Consider the following 23,711-nt stretch of genomic DNA (forward strand, 5'->3'; position numbering starts at 1 on the left):
GAGGGGGAGAAGGAAGAATCTACAGTGACAAAGAGATTTGACACATTTAAAAATTGCCACATACAGTTCTTATTTGGACCCTGTTTCAAATGAACCAAAACAATCATGAAACAGGGAAATTTAATCACTGACTGGACAGGAAAATGGCAAAGGAACAAAGCAGTTTCAAAAATGCACACATAACTAGAAACATATACCATAAACAGACATAATAATTATGTCATTTAATCCTTTAAAGGTTTTTAGAGTCAGGTTGGCTAAGAAAATGTTTTTAGATTTTTCTTGTCAGGAGAAATAGGAGATTGCCTATATTCAGGACTGTCTTGGCGGGGCGCAGCGGCTCACATCTGTAATCCCAGCACTTTGGGAGGTCGAAGCAGGCATATCACTTGAGCTGAAGAGTTCTGGACCAGTCTGGGCAACATGGCAAAACCCCATCTCTACTAAAAATACAAAAAACTAGCCAAATGTGGTTGTGCATGCCTATAACCCCAGCTGCTCAGGAGGCTGAGATACAAGAATCACTTGAACCTGGGAGGCGGAAGTTGCAGTGAGCCACTACACTCCAGCCTGGGTGATAGAGCAAGACTCCATCTCAAAAAAAAAAAAAAAAAAAAGACTGCCTTAGGTTTAAGCCTGTATGGTAAAATTTAAAGTTAAATTATTGAGCGCCTACTACTGGGCATTAAGCAAAGAGTAATCACGTATTAATTCAGGGTTCTGCATGCTGTAGCCCACAAGCATCCAATACACTGCCTATTGGTGTAAACAGTTTTACTGGAATACAGTCAGACCCATTCACTTATATGTCATCTATTGTCATTTTCATGCAGAGTTGAATAGCTGCAACAGGAGCTGTAAACCCAAAATGCATATGGTCCTTTACAGAAAAAGTATGCTGGCCCTTTATTAGCTTTTTACAAGTGGTAACATTTGAAGAACTAGCCCATTTTACACACAGGAAAAAACTGGGGCTCAAAGAGGCTGACTTTCTCAAGATCCTAATTCGAGTGGCAGGGCCAGGATTTAAACCCAAATGGTCTGATCCCAACACTCACGTGCTCACCTACCATACTGTGCTGCCTCCAAATAGATTAAGAGAAAATCTACATGTCACCAGTCTCATGAACGGGAAGTTTGGGTATAACTTTAGAAAATTCATCTATACAAAGGAATTCGAGGCAGCCAAATAAGATGATCTACATTAGACAGAAAACACACCCACTATATATTTGGTAGGAAAATAACTCACAAACCTACTTTATATGGGAATTTTCAATTGTGTACATAGCACATAGAGTTTTTGTCCTTCCCTCCCAAAACCCTTCTAAAGTTACAGGAAATATATTTGAAAAGGTATAAGCCTACAGGAAGAAAGCACACAAAATGAACAGCAAAGCAAATTAAGTAAAAATTGGATGTTATTCAGGAATAACAGGGCAGGGGACACTGAATGCTAGAAAGCAGATGGGTTAATGATTATCGCTCAAGCAGATCAGATGGCCAAAACCTAAGTTTCAGTGAGAAAAACCTAGAACCAGACTACAGGACCCTGGAAAGACTCAGGAATTGGAGATGCCAGACCTCAGAATGAGGGTGAAGCTGGAAATGAAAATAGGAGTTGAAGTCTGTCAAGATCTCCAGGCCCCTGCTCCCACCCTGTACAGATGGCCTGCCCTTTCCCCACCCAGCAAAAGACAAAAGTTGATGCTTGGAAAAGTTAAACCAAGAGGACCACAGAAAAATGAAGCTACAATGAGCTATGATCATGCCACTACACTCCAACCTGAGTGACAAAAACTTTTACAAACTAAAAGTCTTAGGCTGGTCCTTCTGAATTCTTTTATCAAAAAAAGAAAACAAGAAAAAAAAAAATCAGGCTGGGCATGGTGGTTCACACCTGTAATCCAAGCACTTTGGGAGGCCCAAGGAGGCGGATCACCTGAGGTCAGGAGTTCAAGACCAGCCTGCCCAACATGGTGAAACCCCGTCTCTACTAAAAATACAAAAATTAGCCGGGTACAGTGGCGCATGTCTGTAGTCCCAGCTACTCAGGAGGCTGAAACAGGCGAATCACTTAAACCCAGGAGGTGGAGGTTGCAGTGGGCCAAGATGGCGCCACTGCATTCCAGCCTGGGTCACAGAGTAAGACTCCATCTCAAAAAGAAAAAAAGAAAAAAATTTAGCAGAAATTTAAAAAAACACATACACAAAGAGAAAAAAGGGGAAAAAAAAGACCTCCCTATTTTATTTTAAAAAAATAAATAAATGTTAGAAGACAAAGTTGAAGAAACCATCTAGAAAAAATTTTTTAAAAAGGATACATTGGAAAGAAAAGAAAATTAAAATTTCCATCCAAGAGACCAAGCACAAAACAGAGAAGAAATCAAATAATCAAGAAAATTTCCCAGAACTTTTCAAGGCTAAAGATGAACTGAACAAATTCATCTTATTTTACTCTTTCCTGAAACCTCACTAAAACTAAAGAATCTAAAAACCAAACTAACAACAAATAAAACCCCTCTAACCAACAAAAACACCAGAAGAGAAAGAACAAGAGACTATAGCAATCACGTCTTGGAGGCTTGAAAGCAGATGGCCGAACAATACCTCACTGGCAGACCAAGAGAATGCTGACACCTAAGCCAGGCACCAGGAAAGCTCGGAACAGAGCAGGCACTGTGGTGCTGGGCCCCTTGAGAACTGGAGTTACAGAACATTAAAATGAGGACGACTGGGTAAAATCTGGTTTCCAGTGAGTTAAATCCCAGATTCCCTCCCCATACTCAGAGAAGGTGAGTTGTTTGAAGACAGTAAAACAAAAGGATCTCTAGAATAAGGCCTGGTCAGCTCAGTGGAGAGAACTGGTATGTACCAAAGAGAGAAAGATTAAGTGACTGCTGAGACCCCCCAGCCTCCCCTTTCCCCAGCCAGCTCCCGGATAACTTTCCTCCTAAGCAGACTACGAAACGCTCCTCTGGGCAATGTGACCAGTCTCGAGGCTTTCCTAAAAGCATTGATGTTAAGCACAGTGGCTCATACCTGTAATCCCAGCACTTTGAGAGGCCAAAGCAGGCGGATCACCTGAGATTGGAAGTTCAAGACCAGCCTGACCAACATGGAAAAACCCCATCTCTACTAAAAATAAACACAAAATTAGCTACGTGTGGTGGCACATGCCTGTAATCGCAGGTACTCGGGAGGCTGAGGCAGGAGAATCGCATGAACCCAGGACGCAGAGGTTGAGGTTAGCCAAGATCATGCCATTGCACTCCAGCCTGGGCAACAAGAATGAAACTTTGTCTCAAAAAAAAAAAAAAAAAAGCAGTGACATGGTGAGGGAGGGAGGGTTATGCTCTCCAGATCATCCCAAAGCAAAGCTCAAAGTCTTTGCACTCAGAGCTTCCAAATAGCTTTTTAATCCTCCCATTCTTGATCATAAACAGACAACCAAAGATTACTGGAGATGTGAAGACAGCCTGTAACACAGAAAAGATCAAAAGAAATAGAAAGAAGCAACTTAAAGCAAACTAAAACCAAGCTAAAAAACTACCATGAATTCTGTAAAAGAGATGACAGAAGATCAAACAAGAACAGAGATGCTATTAAAAAACAAAAGAGCTCTTGGATAATAAAAGCCTGACAGTAGGGCTGGGTGCGGTGGCTCATGCCTGTAATCCCAGCACTGTAGGAGGCCGAGGCGAGTGGATCACGAAGTCAAGAGTTCAAGACCAACCTGGCCAAGATGGTGAAACCCCGACTCTACTAAAAATACAAAACATTATTAGGCAGGCATGGTGGCGTGCACCTGTAGGCCCAGCTACTCGGGAGGCTGAGGCAGAGGTTGCAGCAAGCCAAGATTGCACCACTGCACTCCAGCCTGGGAGAGAGAGACTCCTCCATCTCAAAAAAAAAAAAAACAAAGCATGACAGCAGAAAAGTAAACCTAAATAAACAGCTGAGTTGGAAGATAAAAAAATCTCCTACAAAGTAAAGCAAGAAATTGGCTAGCAACAAGGGAGAAAGGCAGTAAAATTAGAGAATCGGCCCTGAAAATGCAACATCCAAAAAACAGAAGCTAGAAAAAGAAGAAAAATATGGAAAGAAAACATCAGCAAAGTACAATAATTCATGAACTTTTCCCACAGCTAAAGTACATGGAAAGGGAATGTCCCATGCTAAGCAAAGTGGACACTACCACCACGAAATTTCAGAGCCGAAGGTTCAGGAATCAGAATAACTTCAGACATCAAGAAAACCAGAAGAGGCCAGGCGTGGTGGCTCACGCCTATAATCCCAGCACTTTGGTAGGCTGAGGCGGGTGGATCACCTCAGGTCAGGAGTTCAAGACCAGCCAGGCCAACATGGTCAAACCTCGTCTCAACCAAAAATACCAAAAATTAGCTGGGCATAATGGCAGACGCCTGCAATCCCAGCTACTCAGGAGGCTGAGACAGGAGAATTGCTTGAACCTGGGAGAAGGTGCCTGAAGAGCTGTAGTAAAGGATGGGTGAAGATGAGTAAGATGGAGCAATGTGGCTGGGCACAGTGGCTCTCGTCTGTAATCCCAGCACTTTGGGAGGCCAAGGTGAGCAGATCACAAGATCAGGTGTTTAAGACCAGCCTGACCAACATGGTAAAACCCCGTCTCTACTAAAAGTACAAAAATTAGCTGGGTGTGGTGGCACGCACCTATAGTCCCAGCTACTCAGGAGACTGAGGCAGGAGAATCACTTGAACCCAGGAGGCAGAAGTTGCAATGAGCCAAGATCGTGCCACTGCACTCCAGCCTGGGAAACAGTGAGACTCCGTCTCAAAAAAAAAAAAAATTGATGCTTCCCCTCAATTATAAGCTGTATTAAAAACTAGTTTTCCTCCAATGACATCCTTCCCTTCTTCTCTGATTATCCAGGTATAAGTCTGCCTAGATGAAGACTGACTTTCCAGACTCCCTTACAGCTAGGTGTCAGCCAGGTTTCCAGACTCTTGTCAATAGCAGATACGACGTGTGCAACTCCTGAGCCAAGCTCTTAAGAGGGGGGAGGAATGCACTTTCGTCTTCTCCCCTTTCCACTGGCCAGAATGCCCACATAACAAACCCTGCGCCCTAACAGAGTACCCATTTCACACCAAGAGATGGACATTGTGTTGAAGGGTGGCAGAGCATCAAGACAAAAGGCACCAGTATCTCTGATATGATGGAGCCATCCTTCTTAAGCCAAACATATTTTGTTTAAGCCACTGTTATTTTGGCCTTTTACACAGCAGCCAAACCCATATCCTAACATATAAATCCTTTAAAAAAAAAAAAAAAAAAAAACTCAGTTTAGGTTTATTAATAACTCTGAAAATCTGAAAAGTATGTTAGAGGAAAACCATCAATTTGTTTCCTGGAGGCCTAATTAAGTAAAATACTGTTTTAATTCTTAACATTTAGGATCAAACTAGAAAGATGGAACACATTTCATCAAGAGAACTAAAAAGTCAAATGCCTGGCACAAGCTTGACTTACCTTTTGATTTTCTAAATGAGAGTTAGAGTCATCCAAGAACTCTAGGGGTGGAGAGTATTTGTCAATGACTGTCCTTCGGTCCCCAAGGGACTCCTCACTGGGTTTCTCCTGAGGGTCTATAACTATCCTCCTGTCATAGAAGCTGCTCCTGTCTGGGATGGTCTTGTCCTCCCTCACGCTGATCTCTGGGGTTGACTCTTTCTCCTGAGCCGCAGTGATTGTGACATTCCTAGCTGCTCCGTCTGCAGTCTTGGCTGATCCTTCACTCTTGGCTGGTCCTTCTCCACGGCTGGAACGCTCTGCTGTGCTTAGTTTTGCCCTAGTGGCAGCCTCTCCCTTCCTTTTTGGCATCGATTTCCCCAAGATGCCCTGGATAGCCTTTAAGTAGATCATTGTAGAGCCCTGGTCTCGAAGTCTATTCCTCTTCCTTTTCTGGACTTTGTTGGGTTCCTCAATCATATCACTCTGACCTTCAGCTTCAGCTGCAAATTCAGAGTTTGTGGAATTATGAGAACTATCTTTGGAATCAACCTGGAAAAAAAAAAAATTGAAAGGGCTGTTCGAAGGGCACTTTCATATATAAAGCATTTGGCAAATTATAAATCAGCGGTGGCTCTACCAGTCAAAGGGAAAGTGATTGTGGCTAAGGCAAAGGTTCTCTCCAGGTGGTAGAGAAGTGGCACTGTAAGAGGGAACGATTGCTGCCATTTCTTAGCATTCACCTTCTCATGCTCATCAGATGATACCCTCTCACTGCAGGGGGAAGGAAGAAGCTGAAATGAATACTCTCATTAAACCAGACTGCAAGCTCCAGGAAGGCAGGGACTACACCTCAGGCAAAACAGGAGCTTAAGCTCTTCCCACTGGAAGGGGCCATAGAAACCAGCTAGCCCAATCCCATATCTAAGGGTAAAGGAAACCTGAGGACCCAGTGAAGGAAAGGGCTAGCCCCAGGAACTCCAATCCCCCAGTCCTGAGTGCACTGTTCTTCCCACAATACGCAAGCCTCCTGAAAGTTCTCTGCAAACTCTTCCCCTCAAATAATCATCTTGGTTTTGGAAAATGCCTTGGTTTCTCAGCAATTGCACCGGGGTCAATCAAGATCGACTGCTCCCAATTAGGAACAGCCTCTGAGCCTGAAGTGATGCCTCAGCCCCCTTTTGCACCCACTCACTCCAGGACTCCACCCAGAAAAAGCTAGACTTTTTTTTTTTTAAATACATTTTTAGGAAGACCTTACCCAAAAAAAGCTAGACTTTTTGTTTGCAAGACTATTTTGCTGTGATACTCCGATCCAATCTAATCCCAGCCGGGTGTGTAAACACACCACAAATGTAGGGCCATTCCATGAGCAGTGAACCATTATTCCATTTGCACTTCTAAATCATTTCTATTAAATTCCTAACTACAGACTAGGCACGGTGGCTCACACCTGTAATCCAGTACTTTGGGAAGCCAAGGCAGGTAGATTGCTTGAACCCGGGAGTTCGAGAAGAGCCTGGCCAACATGGCAAACCCCATCTCTATAATAACATGCGGGCGCAGTGCCTCACGCCTGTAATTCCAACGCTTTGGGAAGCCGAGGCAGGAGGATCACTTGAGCTCAGGAGTTCAAGACCAGCTAAGGCAACATGGAAAAACCACGTCTCTACTAAAAATAAAAAAATTAGCTGAGTCATGATGGCACGTGCCTGTGATTCCAGCTACACAGGAGGCTGAGGCACAAGAATCGCCTGAACCCGGGAGGCAGAGGTTGCAGTGAGCCATGGTGGTGCCACTGGACTCCAGCCTGGGCGACACAGTGAGACCCTGTCTTAAAAAAAAAAAAAAAAAAAAAAAAGTTTTATATGTATATTTGCAAACAAAGTCTAAAAAGCTAAACTGTTTATAATGGATCTCTTTGGGGAATGCAGGGAAGTGGAAAGAAGGTTAAGCTCTGCTGGGCGCAGTGGCTCACACCTGTAATCCCAGCACTTTGGGAGGCCAAGGCAGGTGGATCCACCTGAAGTCAAGAGTTCGAGACCAGCCTGGCCAACACGGCAAAATCCCATCTACTAAAAATACAAAAATTAGCCAAGGGTGGTGGCACATGCCTGTAGTCCCAGCTACTCGTTAGGCTGAGCCAGGACAATCACTTGAACCTGGGTGGCGGAGGTTTCAGTGAGTTGAGATCACGCCACTTGCACTCCAGCCTGGGCAACAAGGGCGAAACTTTGTCTCCAAAAATAAAGAGGCTTAGGCTCTTATATCATAAGCTTCTTGTATCCATTTGAAATTTTTTTTCCAAAGAGAATATATCTTTAAAAAAAAAAATCATCCAGAGTCAAGGACCAAAGAAAAATAAAACTTAAAAGAATCATAAACCTTTAGAAATAGATACTTGTTGGCTGGGCGCAGTGGCTCACGCCTGTAATCTCAGCACTTTGGGAGGTTAAGGTGGGTGGATCACCTGACGTCAGGTGTTTGAGACCAGCCTGGGCAACATGGTGAAACCCCATCTCTACTGAAATTACAAAATTAGCCAGGCATGGTGGCATGTGCCTGTAGTCTCAGCTATTTGGGAGGCTGAGGCAGGAGAATTGCTTGAACCCAGGAGGTAGAGGTTGCAGTGAGCCAAGATCACACCATTGCACTCCAGCCTGGGAAACCAAAGCGAAACTCCAGCTCCAAAAAAAAAGAAAAGAAATGTGTACTTGTTAATATAGGCATATTTTTTCCTGAAAGTACTCAAACTGTTGGCAGCTGCTAACTTCACAGAGATGAACAGAAAATGTGGTGTTTGCTATCATTTTGAACCTCTCTGGACTTTAAATTTTCTTACTTCCTGAATTTTCTAATGTGTCTACAGGGATTATTTGTTAAAGAAGATTATGGGTCATTTTTGTTTTTTTCTTTTTTGAGACAGTCTTACTCTGTCACTCAGGCTAGAGTGCAGTGGTGCAATCTCGGCTCACTGCAACCTCCGCCTCCCGGGTTCAAGCAATTCTCTCCTGCCTCAGCCTCCCGAGTAGCTGGGATTACAGGTGTGCGCCACCACACCCAGCTAATTTTTGTAGTTTTAGTAGAGATGGGGTTTCACCATGTTGGCCAGGCTGGTCTTGAACTCCTGACCTCAGGTGATCCACCTGCCCTGGCCTCCCAAAGTGCTGGGATTACAGGTGTGAGCCACTGTGCCCAGCCTATTTTCTTCATATCTTCTTATATTTAAGTAATTCTAATGAATATATATATTTTTTGAGGCAAAATCTCACTCTCTTGCCCAGGCTGGAGTGCAGTGGTGCAATCTCAGCTCACTGCAACTTCCGCCTCTGAGGTTCAAGTGATTCTCGTGCTTCAGCCTCCCTCCCAAGTAGCTGGGATTACAGATACCTGCCACCACACCTGGCTAATTATTTTTTGGTATTTTTAGTAGAGACGGGGTTTCACCATGTTGGCCTGACGTCAAGTGATCCACCCGCCTTGGCTTCCCAAAGTGCTGGGATTACAGGAATGAGCCACCATGCCTGTCCTCTGATAAATACTAATAATAAACTTGATGACTCCCAGGGCCTGCCCTACAGCCCCAACCTCCCAGCCCACTTCTCCAGTGCCCTCTATGCCTGCCACCAACCACCTGCCACCCTTGGCCCAACACACCCTCTTACACATTTGCTGACACATCTTATCTCCTCTGCTTGTGATATCCTTGCCTCAGTTCCATTTTGTCTTGCTACCTGTCAGTTAAGGCCCCATCTTCACTTTGACTGCTTCTCCACCTCTGCCCGCTACTCCTCCTGAAGCCAGGTATACAACACAGAGGGTGAGATATGCAGCAAACTGAAGAGGGCCTGCACCCTCAGAAGGGCAGCTGTTCCTCACCTTCACTGGTGCCATTTGGAAGTACAGAACCAGAGTTAGAAATTGTTTTTTTCAAGTAAAACCAGGTATCTTGAATTTAATGCATTTTTCATCCGTTCAGCAAGCACTTACTGGCACAGTTCTGGATCTGTGGGTTTAGCATTCAATAAAAAAAACACAAGGCTGGGTGTGGTGGCTCATGCCTGCAATTCCAGCACTTTGGGAGGCCAAGGCAGACAGATCACTTGAGCCTAGGAGTTCAAGACCAGCCTGGGCAACACATAGAGACCCCATCTGTACAAAAAAAAAAAAAAAAAAAAAAAAAAACCCTACAAAAATTAGCTGGGTGTAGTGAAGCATGCCCGTAGTCCCAGCTACTCCGGAAGCTGAGGCAAAAGGATCGCTTGAGTCTGGAAGGTCAAGGCCACAGTGAGTTGAAATTATGCCACTCTGCCTGGGTGACAGAGCAAGACGCTGTCTCCAAAAATAAATAAATAAATAACATACAAGAATGTCTGCCTCCAGGAGCTCACATCCTAGCTGGTGAGGGAAGGGAAAGGTAAGACAAGGGAAATATATACATTAGAGAGTGGTAACTGTCAAGGAGAAAAATAAAACAAGAAAAGGGGACATAAAGTGGAGTGGCGACGTCACTCAAGTCTTCAGTTCAAGGTATATACTTAGGCTGGAGTCATAAATTTTTTTTTTTCTTCATCATTCAACTTGATCTTTTTATTTTTTGAGACAGAGTTTTACTCTGACCCCCAGCTGGAGTGCAATGGTGCGATCTTGGCTCACTTGCAATTTCTGCCTTCCAGGTTCAAGAGATTCTCCTGTCTTAGCCTCCTGGGTAGTTGGCATTACAGGCATGTGCCACCACACCCAGCTAAATTTTATATATTTGGTAGAGATGTGGTTTCTCCATGTTAACTAGGCCAGTCTTGAACTCCTGCCCTCAAGTGATCTGCCCACCTTGCCCTCCCAAAGTGCTAGGATTACAGGCTTGAGCCACCATACCCAGACTAGAGTCATAAATTCTTAATGTAAATTTTTCAAAATGTTAAATACTGTAAGGACCTAGCAGGCTACATCCAGTCCACAGATCAGCAGTTTGCCATCTCTGATTGTGAAGGCCAGGAATGTAGTTGAAGGAGAAAAAAAAATTAGGAGTATAAAAATTTATGTCTTCATACAGATTTACAATTTACAAAACTGCCACAGCCGTCAGCTTTCTTTTACAGAAAGTGAAACTGCTTCATAGCTTGTAAGTGGTGGAACCGGGATTCAAACTTAAGTTCTCCCTAACATCCTTGAAGCCAAGGGAGAGGAGTAATGAAATATGAAAGTGAGAAACACTGTTGGCTGCATGTGGTGGCTCACGCCTGTAATCTCAGAACTTTGGGAGGCTGAGGCAGACAGATCGTTCAAGCCCACAAGTTCAACACCAGCCTGGGCAACATGGCAAAACTCTATCTCCACAAAAAATACAGAAAAATTAGCTGGGCATGGTGGTGCACGCCTAGAGTCCTGGCTAGTTGGGAGGCTGAGGCAGGAAGATCACCTGAGCCAGGAGGTCAAGGCTGCAGTGAGCCCACTGCACCACTTAACTCCAGCCTGGACAACAGACTCTGTCCAAAAAAAGAAAAAGAAAGAGGCAGGGCGTAGTGGCTCATGCCTGTAATCCCAGCACTTTGAAAGGCTGAGGCAGGTGGATCATGAGATCAGGAGTTTGAGACCAGCCTGACCAACATGGTGAAACCTCATCTCTACTAAAAACACAAAAACTAGCTGGGTATGGTGGCACGCGCCTGTAGTCCCAGCTACTTGGGAGGCTGAGGCAGGAGAATTGCTTAAACCCAGGAGGCAGAGGTTGCAGTGAGCCAAGATTGCGCCACTGCACTCTACCCTGAGTGACAGAGCAAGAATCTGCCTCAAAAAAAAAGAGAGAGAAGAAAAAAAAAAGAAAAAAGAGTAGGAAACACTCTCAAAGGCTGCAGTGAGGACCTAAGATGGATCAAGGTCACTGAGGCTGAGTTTCAGCAGGTGATAGTTGGCTCTAAAGGTAAGAAGTAGGTAGACCATGGGCAGAAGGTAAGAGACAAATCACCGGCTTCAAAGACGAGAGATTTTGTTCTTCCTGGCAGCACTGCTTGGTTAACTGTGCATCTCCAAAGGCAAGAGGGATAAGTAGAAATGTTGCTCCAGCCCTATCACCAGTAGCCTGAAGGATTTCAACAGCTCCTGGCCAGCTCCCTGTCTTTTCCTCCTACCCTTTCTCCCCAGCGTGCCAGGAGGAGCTCTAAAATGCAAACCCCATCACTTCAGCCTTGGCTTAGAACCCTTCCAGGGTTCTGCATTTGCCTAAAGAATAATCCCCACCCCTGAGTTCATCAGGAACCCTTTGCAGGCTGGTCCAAGCCTTCCTGTCCAGCCTCATCTCCAGCATTCCTCCGAACACCCAAGTGTCCAGGGAATGCAGAAGGGCACAGATGAGGGAAGGGAGAGCCAGCAGTGCCCCAAGCGCTATAGACAAGTAGCATTTCCTGATGTTTGGGGCACATGTTGTTCCCTCTGCTCGAAATGTTCTGTCCTCCTCCTTTGCCCATCAGGAAGACAGGTTCACCTCTTCTGTGAAGACCTTCCTGATTGATGGTCAGTCACTCATTCCCCTGACCCTTGGGCACTTCAAACATCCCTTTACAGCACTCTGATCACTGCCCTGTAGTGAGTGACTTTTCAGTCTGTGAAGCATGGCCTTATTGTCCTTGGCACCTACAGCCCCTAGTCTGGTGTTCCATGTGAGCACTGGACATGTGCCAAGTGAAGATGCAGGAAAGGGGATGTGCAAAAGCTCTATCACTCGAGAGCCAGTGCTTTACAGTGCCTGCGCTGACTTACCCTGCAGAAAGCTCCTCAAGGGAGAGATCTTGGCATCTTCATCTTGCCACCCCTACATCTGATGCCAGACTGGGGCAGTGTAGGTGCTCCCAGAGGCAGCAGTGCAAAGAACACTGGCTTTGAAGTTAGACTGATCTGGTACTACCCCATAGCTTGGCCACTTACCAGGTGCATGGCCTTAGTCAGCTTATTTAACCTTTCCGAATTTCATTTTCCCAGTGCCTACACAGAGTAAGTGCTTAAATATTTGTTAATTGATATGAAGTTATTTACTAACAGATATGTAGAGATAATACCACCTACTTCACGACACTGTTGGGATTATGTGACAGTCTATAGGTCAAACATTAAGAATCATAGTTGATCAAGCCCTATCATAAATGCTCAAATTTTCCCTTCCATTCTTCCTACTCTAAATTGACTGTAGACATTTAGATGTCATAGTAAAGATAATCTGGAGTACATGAAGGTGCTCGTCACACAGTTAACCTTCTCTATGAAGAGTAAACGAAGATCATCAGCTAACATCAGAATGTGAGAAAACCTCTCCAACTGTCCTGGAGGCAAGAAGGGAACAATGTGAGGTCAGATAGCAGGGATCTCTACCGATTTAAAATGACCAGTCTAATATCTTCCCCTCAGAATATTTTGTGACCTGGCACAGAGAGCTATGTTAAAGGCTGCTGGGAGGAGGGAACAAAAGTCAACTGTGTAACCCTCAAAGTTTACAGAGCAATGCCAGGCATAGTAGCTCACACCTGTAATCCTAGCACTTTGGGAGGCCAAGGTGCCTGAACCCAGGAGATTGAGACCAGTCTGGACAACACAGGGAGAATCTTGTCTTTACAAAACATAAAAAATTAGCCAGGCATGGTGGCACACACCTGTAGTTCCAGCTACTTGGGAGGCTGAGGCAGGAGGATTGCTTGAGCCCAGGAGGTTGAGCTGCAGTGAGCTATGATCATGCCACTGCACTCCAGTCTGGGTAACAGAGCAAGAACCTGTCTCAAAGAAAAAAAAAAAGTTTACAGAACAGACACAGGAGAGTAGTGAGAGGACTCTAGAAGAACCTGGGGATGAACATGCCATTTTTGTGAGTACCCCTCATCTGTGCTTGCTGAAAGACTTAGGACCAGGACAAACAAGTTCACAGATGACTGCAGAGCAAGGCAGGAGGAGGTACAGATGAACAGGGAATGTATGAGGTATCTTGTAATTCATTGAGATAAGTCAAGTAGTGTACACTTGGTTTTCAAACTGAGAAACACATGCTCTAGGGAGAGACCTCAGCAGTGCTAGAGATGGACCATCAGGATAATATAAAAATCCTCACTTGACAAGAGTGATCTTTCTACAGTGAAATTTGCCTTTCCTCTATAAAGAGCCCTGTATAAATTCTCCAATTGCTTAGAAGACAATCCAGCTGGTGCAATGGCTCATGCCTGTAATCTCAGCGATTTGGGAGGACAAGGAGAAAGGATAGCTTGAGCCCAAGAGTTCGAGACCAGACTGGGCAACATAGTAAGACCTTCATCTCTACAAAAAAAAAAAAAAATGTTTTAATCTGCAGAGTGTGATGGCACATGCCCATATTCTCACCTATTTAAGAGGACTGCTTGACCCCAAGAGTTCGAGGTTGCAGTGAGTCATGACTGTGCCACTACATTCCAGCCTGGGAAATAGTTTCAAAAAATAAATTTTTTAAAAAAGAATTGACAATTGACTGGGCACAGTGGCTCACACCTGTAATCCCAGCACTTCTGGAGGCTGAGGTAGGCGGATCACTTGAGGTGAGGAGTTTGAGACCAGCCTGGCCAACAAGGCAAAACCTGGTCTCCACTAAAAATACAAAGATTAGCTGGGCATGGTGGCGCACACCTGTAGTCCCAGCTACTTGGGAGGCTGAGGCAGGAGAATTGTTTGAACCTGGGAGGCGGAGGGTGCAGTGAGCCAAGATCACACCACTCCACTCACTCTACCTTGGGTAACACAGTAAGAATCTGTCTCCAAAAAAAAAAAGGTAATTATCCCTTATAATAAAATTCATTGTCCTTAGGATAAAGTCCAAATTCCCTTGACTACTAAAATCTCGATGCAATCACCCCCTACCTCGCTCTCCAGCCTTCATTCTGGGCTCACTGCTCCATGATACCACCTTGTGGGCAGTCACTTGACCACCCCTCTAGCCCTCCCACCAGAATGCTCCCTAGAAGCTCATCACTCCCAGACCCAAGGGTGCTTAGTGCGCAATAACCCTCAAGTGTTATTGAAACCATTAAATGGGGTTCTTGCAAAACAAGGCCTCTTTAGCCTTAATGAGAGAAAGATGGGTCCATCCTACAATTAGACCCACCCAGATTAGAGACCACACCCTCAACCCGAGTTCCAGGTCTTTAGGACAGCCAGGGATTCAGCACACCTGAAAGACTAAGTAAAATAAATTTCCTGCCTCTCCTGGTACCAGGTTTCACTCTAACTGTAATTGTCAATGAAGCTAAATTTAATCAATTAGTATTATTTTATGCAAATTACCCAAGTCTACTGAAATTGTATCAAGGATTAATGGCAAGATTAACTTGTATGAGCAAAGTCCCACACTTATCTGATTTGAGACACATTCAGCATTCTTAGGCTAAAGACAGAGCTTTTCAACTCACCATTATTTTCGAATTTAAAAAGACAAAAAATCCACGTGCCCACCCACACAAGAGTTCAGTGAGGTCCACATTGAAAAAACCAGGGGCACTTAGCCTAGAAGTTCCCCAAGATAAACAGTCAAATACAGCCTCCTTTCTCAGCTACTCAAAAGAAACCACCAAGACTAGGCTTAAAAACAAACCCATATTCCTTAGGGCCTGTTTTAATTGCTTTTGTAAAAATAATTTTCTCTAGAGGCAGCCCATCTCATCCCAAATAAGACTGTTTCTCCACAGGCCGAACTTCTCACTTCTTAAGATCCAGAGCTGCAAAACCTAGAATGCAAACTCTTAAGGGGAAAGTGATCTCTGTTTTGTTACTGGACAATCCCAAACACCTAGAACATTGCCTGGCACAAACTAAACCCTCAACAAATATTTGTTCAAAGCCTTAATTGAGTGGATGAACGAAATATGTCTTTTCCGTGAAGCACTCCCTGGTCTGCTCCAAGTACTTACAAAACCCTCTTGTGTGTTTCCATTAGGGAACTAACAATATAACCTCCCAAAAAAAAAAAAAAAAAAAAAAATTGCACCACCAAGCAAAACGCCATCAGGCTGGAAACCATGACTTTGGAGAAAAGCCACACCAAGAACCACATTTCTTTCTTTTCTTTTTCTTTTTTTTTTTTAAAGACGGGATTTCACCATGTTCGTCAGGCTGGTCTTGAACTCCCGACCTCAGGTGATCCGCCCGCCTTGGCCTCCAAAGTGCTTGGATTACAGGCGTGAGCCACCACGCCCAGCCAAGAACCACATTTCTTGGTTCTGTGATTCAGAGTGGTTCAAAGAACAAGGGCACACAATTCCTTAAACTGACAACTAAAACAAATACATCCTTCTCTTGAGCACATAATCCACCTTCTACTGCAGTGATTCTCCAACGGGGCTGCACGTTTACAATAACCTGGGGGGCATTGAAAAATATGGAAGCCTAGACCACGCCTCAGCCCAATAAATCAGTTTCTCTGGGGTAAAAGACAGGCCCAAGTATTTTAAAGCTTTCCAAGTAGTTCCAAAGTGTTGCCGAGTTTGAAAACTACCTCTCTACTTAAAACTTCAGGCCACGCCCTGAAGACTGCTTGGTCTTCGAGTTTGGGTGGAGTGGACTTCTGAGAAGACCCTCCAGACCTTCCAGGATGTGATATTTTATTATAGTCTCCCCCCGCCAAAATTCCCATCCCCAACCTCGCAAGCCAAGTCAAAGGGGCTTCACCGATTGCAAAGCGTAGCAGCCACCTACCTTAAGGCTGCAGGCTTCCTCCTCTAGAGAAGCCATTTCTTCTAGAAAGGCGTTGGCAGGACGTGGAGGGGATCCCCCTGACGACGACAAGAAACCCTGAGTGCTACGAATCAGGCAGCCTTTGGAGGCGGCCCCGCCCACACCTGGGCCCAAGAAACGGGGGGAAGAGGAGGAGGAGTTATTTCTGCGGTGGGATGAGCCCCAGGATAACCTCCGCGAGCAAGCCACATCGTCCTCCTTCTGGGCTTTCAGGCGCTTGGGGCTGCCGGGCCCTCCCAAACGCCACGCAGAGCTCTGAGCTGGCCGGCTGGAGGGGGCCACATCACCGGGCTCCCGGAGGCAGCTGCGCTTGCTGGGACACCCTTCCGACGTGCTGCTCCAGTTGTACTTGACCTTGCGCCCCTCGGACGCCATGGGCACCTGCAAGGCACAAGGGGCCTGGATTCCAACACCACCCTTCCTGGCCGCCCCACCTCAGATTCCCGCCACCCCGGGCCCCGGGGAGTGCAAGCCACAAATGCAGAGCAAGGGGCTGGCTTCACTGACCTTTCCCTCTTCTTTCCACTGCCCATCACAGTTCTCAAGGTTTCAGAGATGCCAAACCGTGTTGGAAAAGTCAAAACGATTCAAAATTTACTAAATGCTTCCGTTGGTTCCCAAGCCCACAACGTGCTTCTGAGATCACCCACCGCTTCACTTTGTACAGCGCTACTTCCAAGATGCCTAAGCGCTTCCGGGGCTACAAAGCCCTTGAGAACTGTCAAGGCGCTTCAAGGTCCACACATGGCTGCCGTACCCGCAGCCCAGGGGCCCGGCGCCTAGCCCGGAGGCCAGAGCCAGACCCGGCGCCGCAACCCGCCCAGCTCTTGGGGCCCGCCCGGCCCCGGGCCGGAAGGGGCCCGAGCTGCTCCTCGGGAGCTGGCAGCGCCCCCGTCTGCCGACTCGAGACGGCCCACCGGGCTGCCGCCGCTGTACCACCAGGCAGCTCGCCGCCAACCCCAGCCCTACAACCCTGCCCGCCTGGCCTCCGCCTGAGCTGCGACCACTCCAGCCTCCTCAGCGTCCGCCCTCCGGAACTAGCCCTGCGGCCCGCAGGCCGGAAAGCAGTGGGGGCGGGACCTGCACCGAACGGAAGGCGCCCATTGCTCTACCCGCCAAGGGGCGGGACTCCGAGAGCGATGGAGCCCGCCTTTTGGCCAAGAGGCTTGGAGGCGGGACGGTACGTCTTAGGAAACTCGTCCATTGGTCAGAAGCCAGATAGGGCGGAGCGGCTCACGTGGGCTAGAACAGCGGGAAGCTGAGGCCAGCCTGAGGTGCAGGCAAGCGGCGTCTATGGACGCGCCTCGCCTAACGCTGTTCGCCTCAGCGCCAGCCCCTGTGCCGAAAACTTTCAGACCTGGATTCGCTCATCGAACCCACGCTAAACCGTGTGTGCTGAGCCTTATGACCCCACATTATAGAGCAGAAAACTGTGGCTCAGAGAGACCAAGTGAGACACCCAGAAAGGGGAAGAATTAGAAGCCACCAAAGAAAAAAAAAAAGACTACACAAAAATGTGAAATATCCACCTGGTGAAAAATATTAAAGACGGCTGGGCGCGGTGGCTCACGCCTGCAATCCCAGCATCTTGGGAGGCCGAGGCAGGAGGATGGCTTGAGCTCGGGAGTTCGAGACCAGCCTGGCCAACATGGTGCAATCTCTACAAAAAATAAAATTAGCTGGGCGTGGTCCCAGCTACTCAGAGACTGAGGTGGGAGGATCACTTGAGCCCCGGAGGTCCAGACTGCAGTGAGCTGTGATCGCACCACTGCACTCCAGCCTGGAGGACAAAGCAAGACCCTGTCTCAAAAAAAAAAAAAAAAAAAAAAAAAAAAAAAAAACTCCTTACAACACATGACAAAGGGCCGATATTCGATGTCGCAACTCTCCCAAAATATAAAATAACTTAGTATTAAAACTGAAGAAGGAGGCCGGGTCCAGTGGCACACGTCTGTAATCCCAGTACTTTGAGAGGCCGAGGGTTCAAAACCAGCCTGGGCAACATGTCGAAACCCCGTCTCTACTGAAACACAAAAATTAGCCGAGTGTGGTGGTGGGTGCCTGTAGTCCCAGCTACTCAGGAGGCTGAGGTAGGAGGATCCCTTGAGCCTGGGAAGTCGAGGGTGCAGTGAGCCAAGATTATGCCACTGCACTCCAGCCAGGGAGACAAAGTGAGACCCTGTCTCAGGAAAAAAAAAAAAAAAAAGCAAAGGAAGCAATGAACAAAAACAAATTACGAAAGGCTCTTAAACATAAGAAAGATGACTCCACCTCAGCCATTTAAAAAGTACGTATAAAATTATAATTTTCCACTCGTTAAATTGGGAATAATCAAAAAACAAGATAATATACCTTATGGTTAAGGATGTGGGGAAATGCACTCCCATACATCCTTGATGTAGTGTTAATTGATACAATCTCCTTGGAAGGTGGCATTGTCTATAGTAGCTGGAAAGAAAACAAAACCTCAATCTCCATCAGTAGGAGCTGGTTATATACATTAAGGAATATCCATACAATGGAATGTAAGGCAAAAAGAATGAAGCGATCTAAACTTATTGTTGAGGAGCAATGGCCAAGAAAGACATGAAAAAACAAAGGACCTAGAAAAGCATGAATGAAAAAGGTGTTTGGCTAAATAGAGAGGAGTGGCCCACAAAGATAAATGCTTTTCTTTTTTCAAATCCCTGAGGGTAACCACTTTGAGTGTTTGTTTCTCACAGCTTTGAGATATAATTTACGTACTATAAAATTCACTCATTTAAAGTGTATGAGTGACAGGTGCAGTGGCTCACGCCTGTAATCCCAGCACTTTGGGAGGCCAAGGCAGGTGGATCACAGGATCAGGAGTTCGAGACCAAACTGACTAACATGGTGAAACCCCATCTCTAATTTTTAAAAAATACGAAAATTAGTTGGGCATGGTGTTGCACACCTGTAATCCCAGCTACTTGGGAATCTGAGGCAATAGAATCAATCGCTTGAACCCAGGAGGCGGAGGTTGCAATGAGCCAAGATTATGCCATTGCACTCCAGCCTGGGCAACAGAGCCAGACTCTGTCTCAAAAAAAAAAAAAAAAGTGTATGACCAGCTGGCCTGGTGACTCACTCCTGTCATTCCAGCAAGACTGTAATCTATTTTCTATCTTGATAGGTTTACCTATTCTGACAAAATTAAAAATGGAATCATACAATATGTGGCAAGCTTTTTCTTAGCATGATCTCAAGGATCATCTATGTTGTAACATGTATCAATACTTAATTCTTTTCTATGGTTGAGTAATATTCCATTGTATGAATAGACCACATTTCATTTATCCACTCATCAGTTGATGGATATTGGGTTGTTTCTATTTTTTGGCTATTATGATTCTTGCTGTTATAAACATTGGTGTGCAGGCTTTTGTGTGGATGTGTTTTCATTTCTCTTGGGTAGACACCTACGCATAGAATTGCTAGGTCATATGGAGACTGCTTTACCTTTGAAGGAAGTGCCAAACTGTTTCCAAAGTGCTCACCATTTTCAATTCCCACCAGCAGTGTGTGTGGGCTCCAACTTCTCCACATCGCAGCCAACCCTTGTTTCTGTCTTTGATTATAGCTATCCTAGTGAATGTGAAGTGGCATCTCATAGAGGTTTTGATTTGCATTTCCCTGATGACTAATTAAGTTGAGTATCACCTCTGTTTTGCATCGCCTTTGGAAGGATACTCCAACCTAGTGACAGTGGTTGCCTTTGGGAGGAAGAAACTGGAGACTAAGATCACAATGAGAAAAAGCCTGCCTTCTCACTATGTAACCTTTGTACTGTTTGGATTTTTAAATCCTCTATTAACCTAAAAAAAAACAATTCAGGCTTTCCCCGTGGGGGATCCATGAAAAGACATCCCGGTACCTGTGATTGTATGGAACTCATATACTCAGAATGTGCAGGTATATATTTATACCTTACCGAGCAGAAGTCTATAGCTTTCATCCAAATCCCAAAGGAATTCACTGACTTCTCCAAAAATAGGTGAAATCCTAGTCTAGAAATGCAAGTATGTCTGGATAACCAGGAACCTATTAGTGTCAGCCGTCTATTGCTCAAACAGCCCTGGAAACACCCTGCTTATAATTGTAAGGAGTTTGCAACAGGTCATGTCCTGTTTAGGGCACAAAATGCATATTCATCTTGAATCCTTACAGACACCAGAGCTGAAGACAGTGCTGCCTGTACAGATCACTGTCCACCTGGCTGGGACCCAGTTCAGCTACATCACACGTCAAGCCAAAGCTGTCCTTACTGGGGAGTTGCTAAATGCTTTCCCCAGGCAGGACCTACCCCTGACAACAAGCCTATGAGATGGGTACTTTTTCTTCTTTGCAGTGTACAGATGAGGAAGCAGAGCCTCACAGTAACTCCCTACCTGGGCCCAAGATCATGTAGCTATTCACAGCCAACAGTGAGAGCCAGGATCCTAGCTAGCTCTTGGCTACCCCGTCTCAAGGATGCAGAGAGCCTTCTCTAAACAAATTCCTCTAGACACAAAACTAATTACAAGTTGTCTGTTGACTTTACAAACATATTTTTATTATATAAAAAGAAATCACTATAGAATCATTTTAAATAGGACATTTCTCCCAGTGAATTTAAAATAGCATCTGTTTCACAAAAAGATATGCAACATGACTTTTCAGATATATACACACTGAATAATCATTAGGTACCTGGCAGAAATATACATTTAATACCTTTTTATTTATTTTATAAAACAGGACAAGTGCATTTTCCAAGTGCTTCTATAGCCACTGTCTCATCTGTTCCTCCCAACAGCCCAGGGATGGAGAACAAGCAGGTGTTATCTTACTTACAAAGAAACTGAGGTCCCAAAAACTAAATGACTGACTTAATTAGCAGCAGAATCAGACATGAAATGCAGTCTCCTGATTCTTCATCCAGTTATAAATAACACATATTCTTGGGTGGGTGTGGTGGCTCATGCCTGTAATCCCAGCACTTTGGGAGGCCAAGGTGGGTGGATCACAAGGTCAGGAGTTTGAGACCAACCTGGCGAATATGGTGAAACCCCGTCTCAACTAAAAATATAAAAATTAGCCAGGCATGGTGGTGGGCATCTATAGTCCCAGCTACTCAGGAGGCTGAGGCAGGAGAATCGCTTGAACCTGGGAGGCAGAAGTTGCAGTGAGCCGAGGTTGCACCGCTGCACTCTAGCCTAGGCAAGAGAGTGAGACTGTCTCAAAAAAATAACAAAATAAAAGCTCCATTAAAAAAACACTAATATTAGTGGGATGGGAAGATAAAGGTGCCAGGAAGTGACTAAATAAATATGTGAGTTGCAAGATTTCCAATACAGGAAGTGGAAAGCCTGTAGAGTGCTTCGCCAGGTGTCTGCCATTTGTAGAACTTGAGACCTGGAGAGGTGAGTCAAGAACTGCACTGAGACACAAGTTGAAAGTCTTTCAGGACAGCCACAGTGGCTCCAACCTGTAATCCCAGCACTTTGGGAGGCCGAGGTGGGAGGACTACTTGGGCCCGGGACTTCAAGACCAGCCTGGGCAACAAAGCGAGACCCCATCTCTACAAAAAAATAAAAATAAAAACTAAAAAAAGTCTTTCAGAGCATGAAAGCTGGCAGGCTGTCAGCAAATATGACCCAGAGATCTTAGCTCCAGAAAATGCTATGGCATTGCAGAATGCTCCGCCAGTGGTGGGGGGACAGGAGCTGCTGAGGTAATGGAATCTGCAGGGGTGGTTATCATCACACAGTCCTTGGAACCACAAAATCACCCACATCCTGGGCCCGCGTACAGGGTTTCTGCTTCAGTCTCCTCTGATCCCCTGCACTAGCTAACAAAGCCCAGAAAGGAAGAGGCTTCATGGCTTTTTGTGTCTCTAAAAGCTGAGGGCCCTTCTCTCCCAACTCATTCCAGTGAAATGAAGTTTCCCTCCCACCCAGGAGAGCTGAGGTTTTGTTGCGTATTTCCAGGCAGGTCTTGGATTCTGCCTCAGACCTTTTTCTTGATCTGATACTCATCTTTCCAACTAAGGACAAGGGTCCTCAGCTGCGTTCCAGTCATCAGGGGCCAAAGAGCTCAACACTGTCCAGTTTCTCCTCTTTGTAGAGCAGAATATTCTCCATCAGTTTCCTTTTGGCCTCGTTGATCTCAATTTGCCACGAAGTCTCTGTAGCTGATGCTTAATAGAAAGGAAAGAAGAGCGACTTGCATGAAAGCTACTATCATTATAATTCTTAGATTCACTTAAATCAGGTTTCTGAATCAGGCCCTGAGTGTAATGAGCATTTCTCTTTTTCCCCTTTCTTTTCTTTTTTTTTTTCTTTTTTTTTTTTTTTTGAGATAGGGTCTCACTCTGTTGCCCAGGCTGGAGTGCAATTGTGTGATCTCCACTCACTGCAACCTCCACCTCCCAGGTTCAAGCAATTCTCCTGCCTCAGCCTCTCAAGTAACTGGGATTACAGGTGCACACCACCACACCCAGCTAATTTTTTTGCATTTTAGTAGAGATGGGGTCTCACAGTGTTGCCCAGAGTAGTCTCAAATTCCTGAGCTTAAGTAATCCACCTGCCTCAGTCTCCCAAAGTGCTAGGCTTACAGGCCTGAGCCACTGCACCCAGCCAATATTTTTTTTTGAGACAGAGTCTCACTCTGTTGCCCAGGCTGGAGCAACCTCTGCTCACTGCAACTTCCGTATCCTGGGTTCAGGCGATTCTCCTGTCTCAGCCTTCCAAGTAGCTGCGATTATAGATGTGCGCCACCACACCCAGCTAATTTTCTATTTTTTATATACATATATTCTTAGTAGAAACAGGGTTTCATGATGTTGGCCAGGCTAGTCTCGAACTCCTAACCTAAAGGGATCCACCTGACTCAGCCTCCCAAAGTGCTGGGATTACAGGCGTGAGTCACTGTGCCTGACCAGCCACACCTGGCTGATTTTTGCACCTTTTGCAGAGATGGGTTTTCACCATGTTGCCCAGGCTGATCTTTAACTCCTGGGCTCAATCAATCTGCCCACCTCAGCCTCCCAAAGTACTAGGATTACAGGCATGAGTCACTGCGCCCAGTTGTAATAAGCATTTTCATCTCCTCTGCCTTTGTAGGAAGCCCCGCAAACTACCCTGACCTTCCAGAAAGGAGAGGGTTTCCCTGTTCCTCTTTATGGTGTTGAGGAGTGGGAGGACGGAGTGAAAAAAATGTTCACATCCTGTCTTTCTTCTTCCTCTCCCCTCCCCATGGCAGGAGGAGTAAAAGGAGAAACAGGAGTGGTCAGAGCCTGGGACATTCATTGAACCACGTTTACTAAGGGACAGGGACACTGCATTAAAAGTGCCTTCCTATATTTTTTATTTCAGAAAGAAATCTGGTATCCTTGTACCTGAATGGCAGGAATGGAAGGTATCTTTTTTTGATTTTCCTGAGACAGAGTCTTGCTCTGTCACCCAGGCTGGAATACAGTGGCGCA

At 45.6% G+C, this 23,711-nt stretch overlaps 2 protein-coding genes across 5 annotated transcripts in view; both read right to left on the minus strand.

Annotated features, from left to right (window-relative positions):
• The window catches only part of TATDN2 (TatD DNase domain containing 2), a 66,345-nt gene extending 49,364 nt beyond the window's left edge, over window positions 1-16,981 (minus strand). For 3 of the 4 annotated variants that reach the window (XR_010337230.1, XR_010337229.1, XM_012471826.2), the window contains exons 1-3: window positions 16,733-16,980; window positions 16,187-16,606; window positions 5,513-6,043 (exon numbers count right to left, since the gene is read on the minus strand). Coding sequence is in view for 1 of the 4 variants with exons in the window: in XM_012471826.2 (XP_012327249.2) it covers window positions 5,513-6,043; window positions 16,187-16,600 (945 nt within the window). In the remaining 3 variants the exon portion in view is untranslated. Of the gene's footprint in view, window positions 1-5,512; window positions 6,044-16,186; window positions 16,607-16,732 lie in introns of all 4 variants that reach the window. The other variant, XR_001110503.2, reaches the window with a different exon arrangement.
• Window positions 16,982-20,776: 3,795 nt separating this feature from the next.
• The window catches only part of IRAK2 (interleukin 1 receptor associated kinase 2), a 74,143-nt gene continuing 71,208 nt past the window's right edge, over window positions 20,777-23,711 (minus strand). The window contains exon 13 of the mRNA XM_064361992.1: window positions 20,777-22,418. Within this exon, the coding sequence (XP_064218062.1) occupies window positions 22,306-22,418 (113 nt within the window). The 3' untranslated portion in view covers window positions 20,777-22,305. The remainder of the gene's footprint in view (window positions 22,419-23,711) is intronic.

Source organism: Aotus nancymaae, unplaced genomic scaffold, assembly GCF_030222135.1.
Source record: "Aotus nancymaae isolate 86718 unplaced genomic scaffold, 86718_ANA_hifiasm-v0.15.2.pri h1tg000046l, whole genome shotgun sequence".
Lineage (NCBI taxonomy): Eukaryota > Metazoa > Chordata > Mammalia > Primates > Aotidae > Aotus > Aotus nancymaae.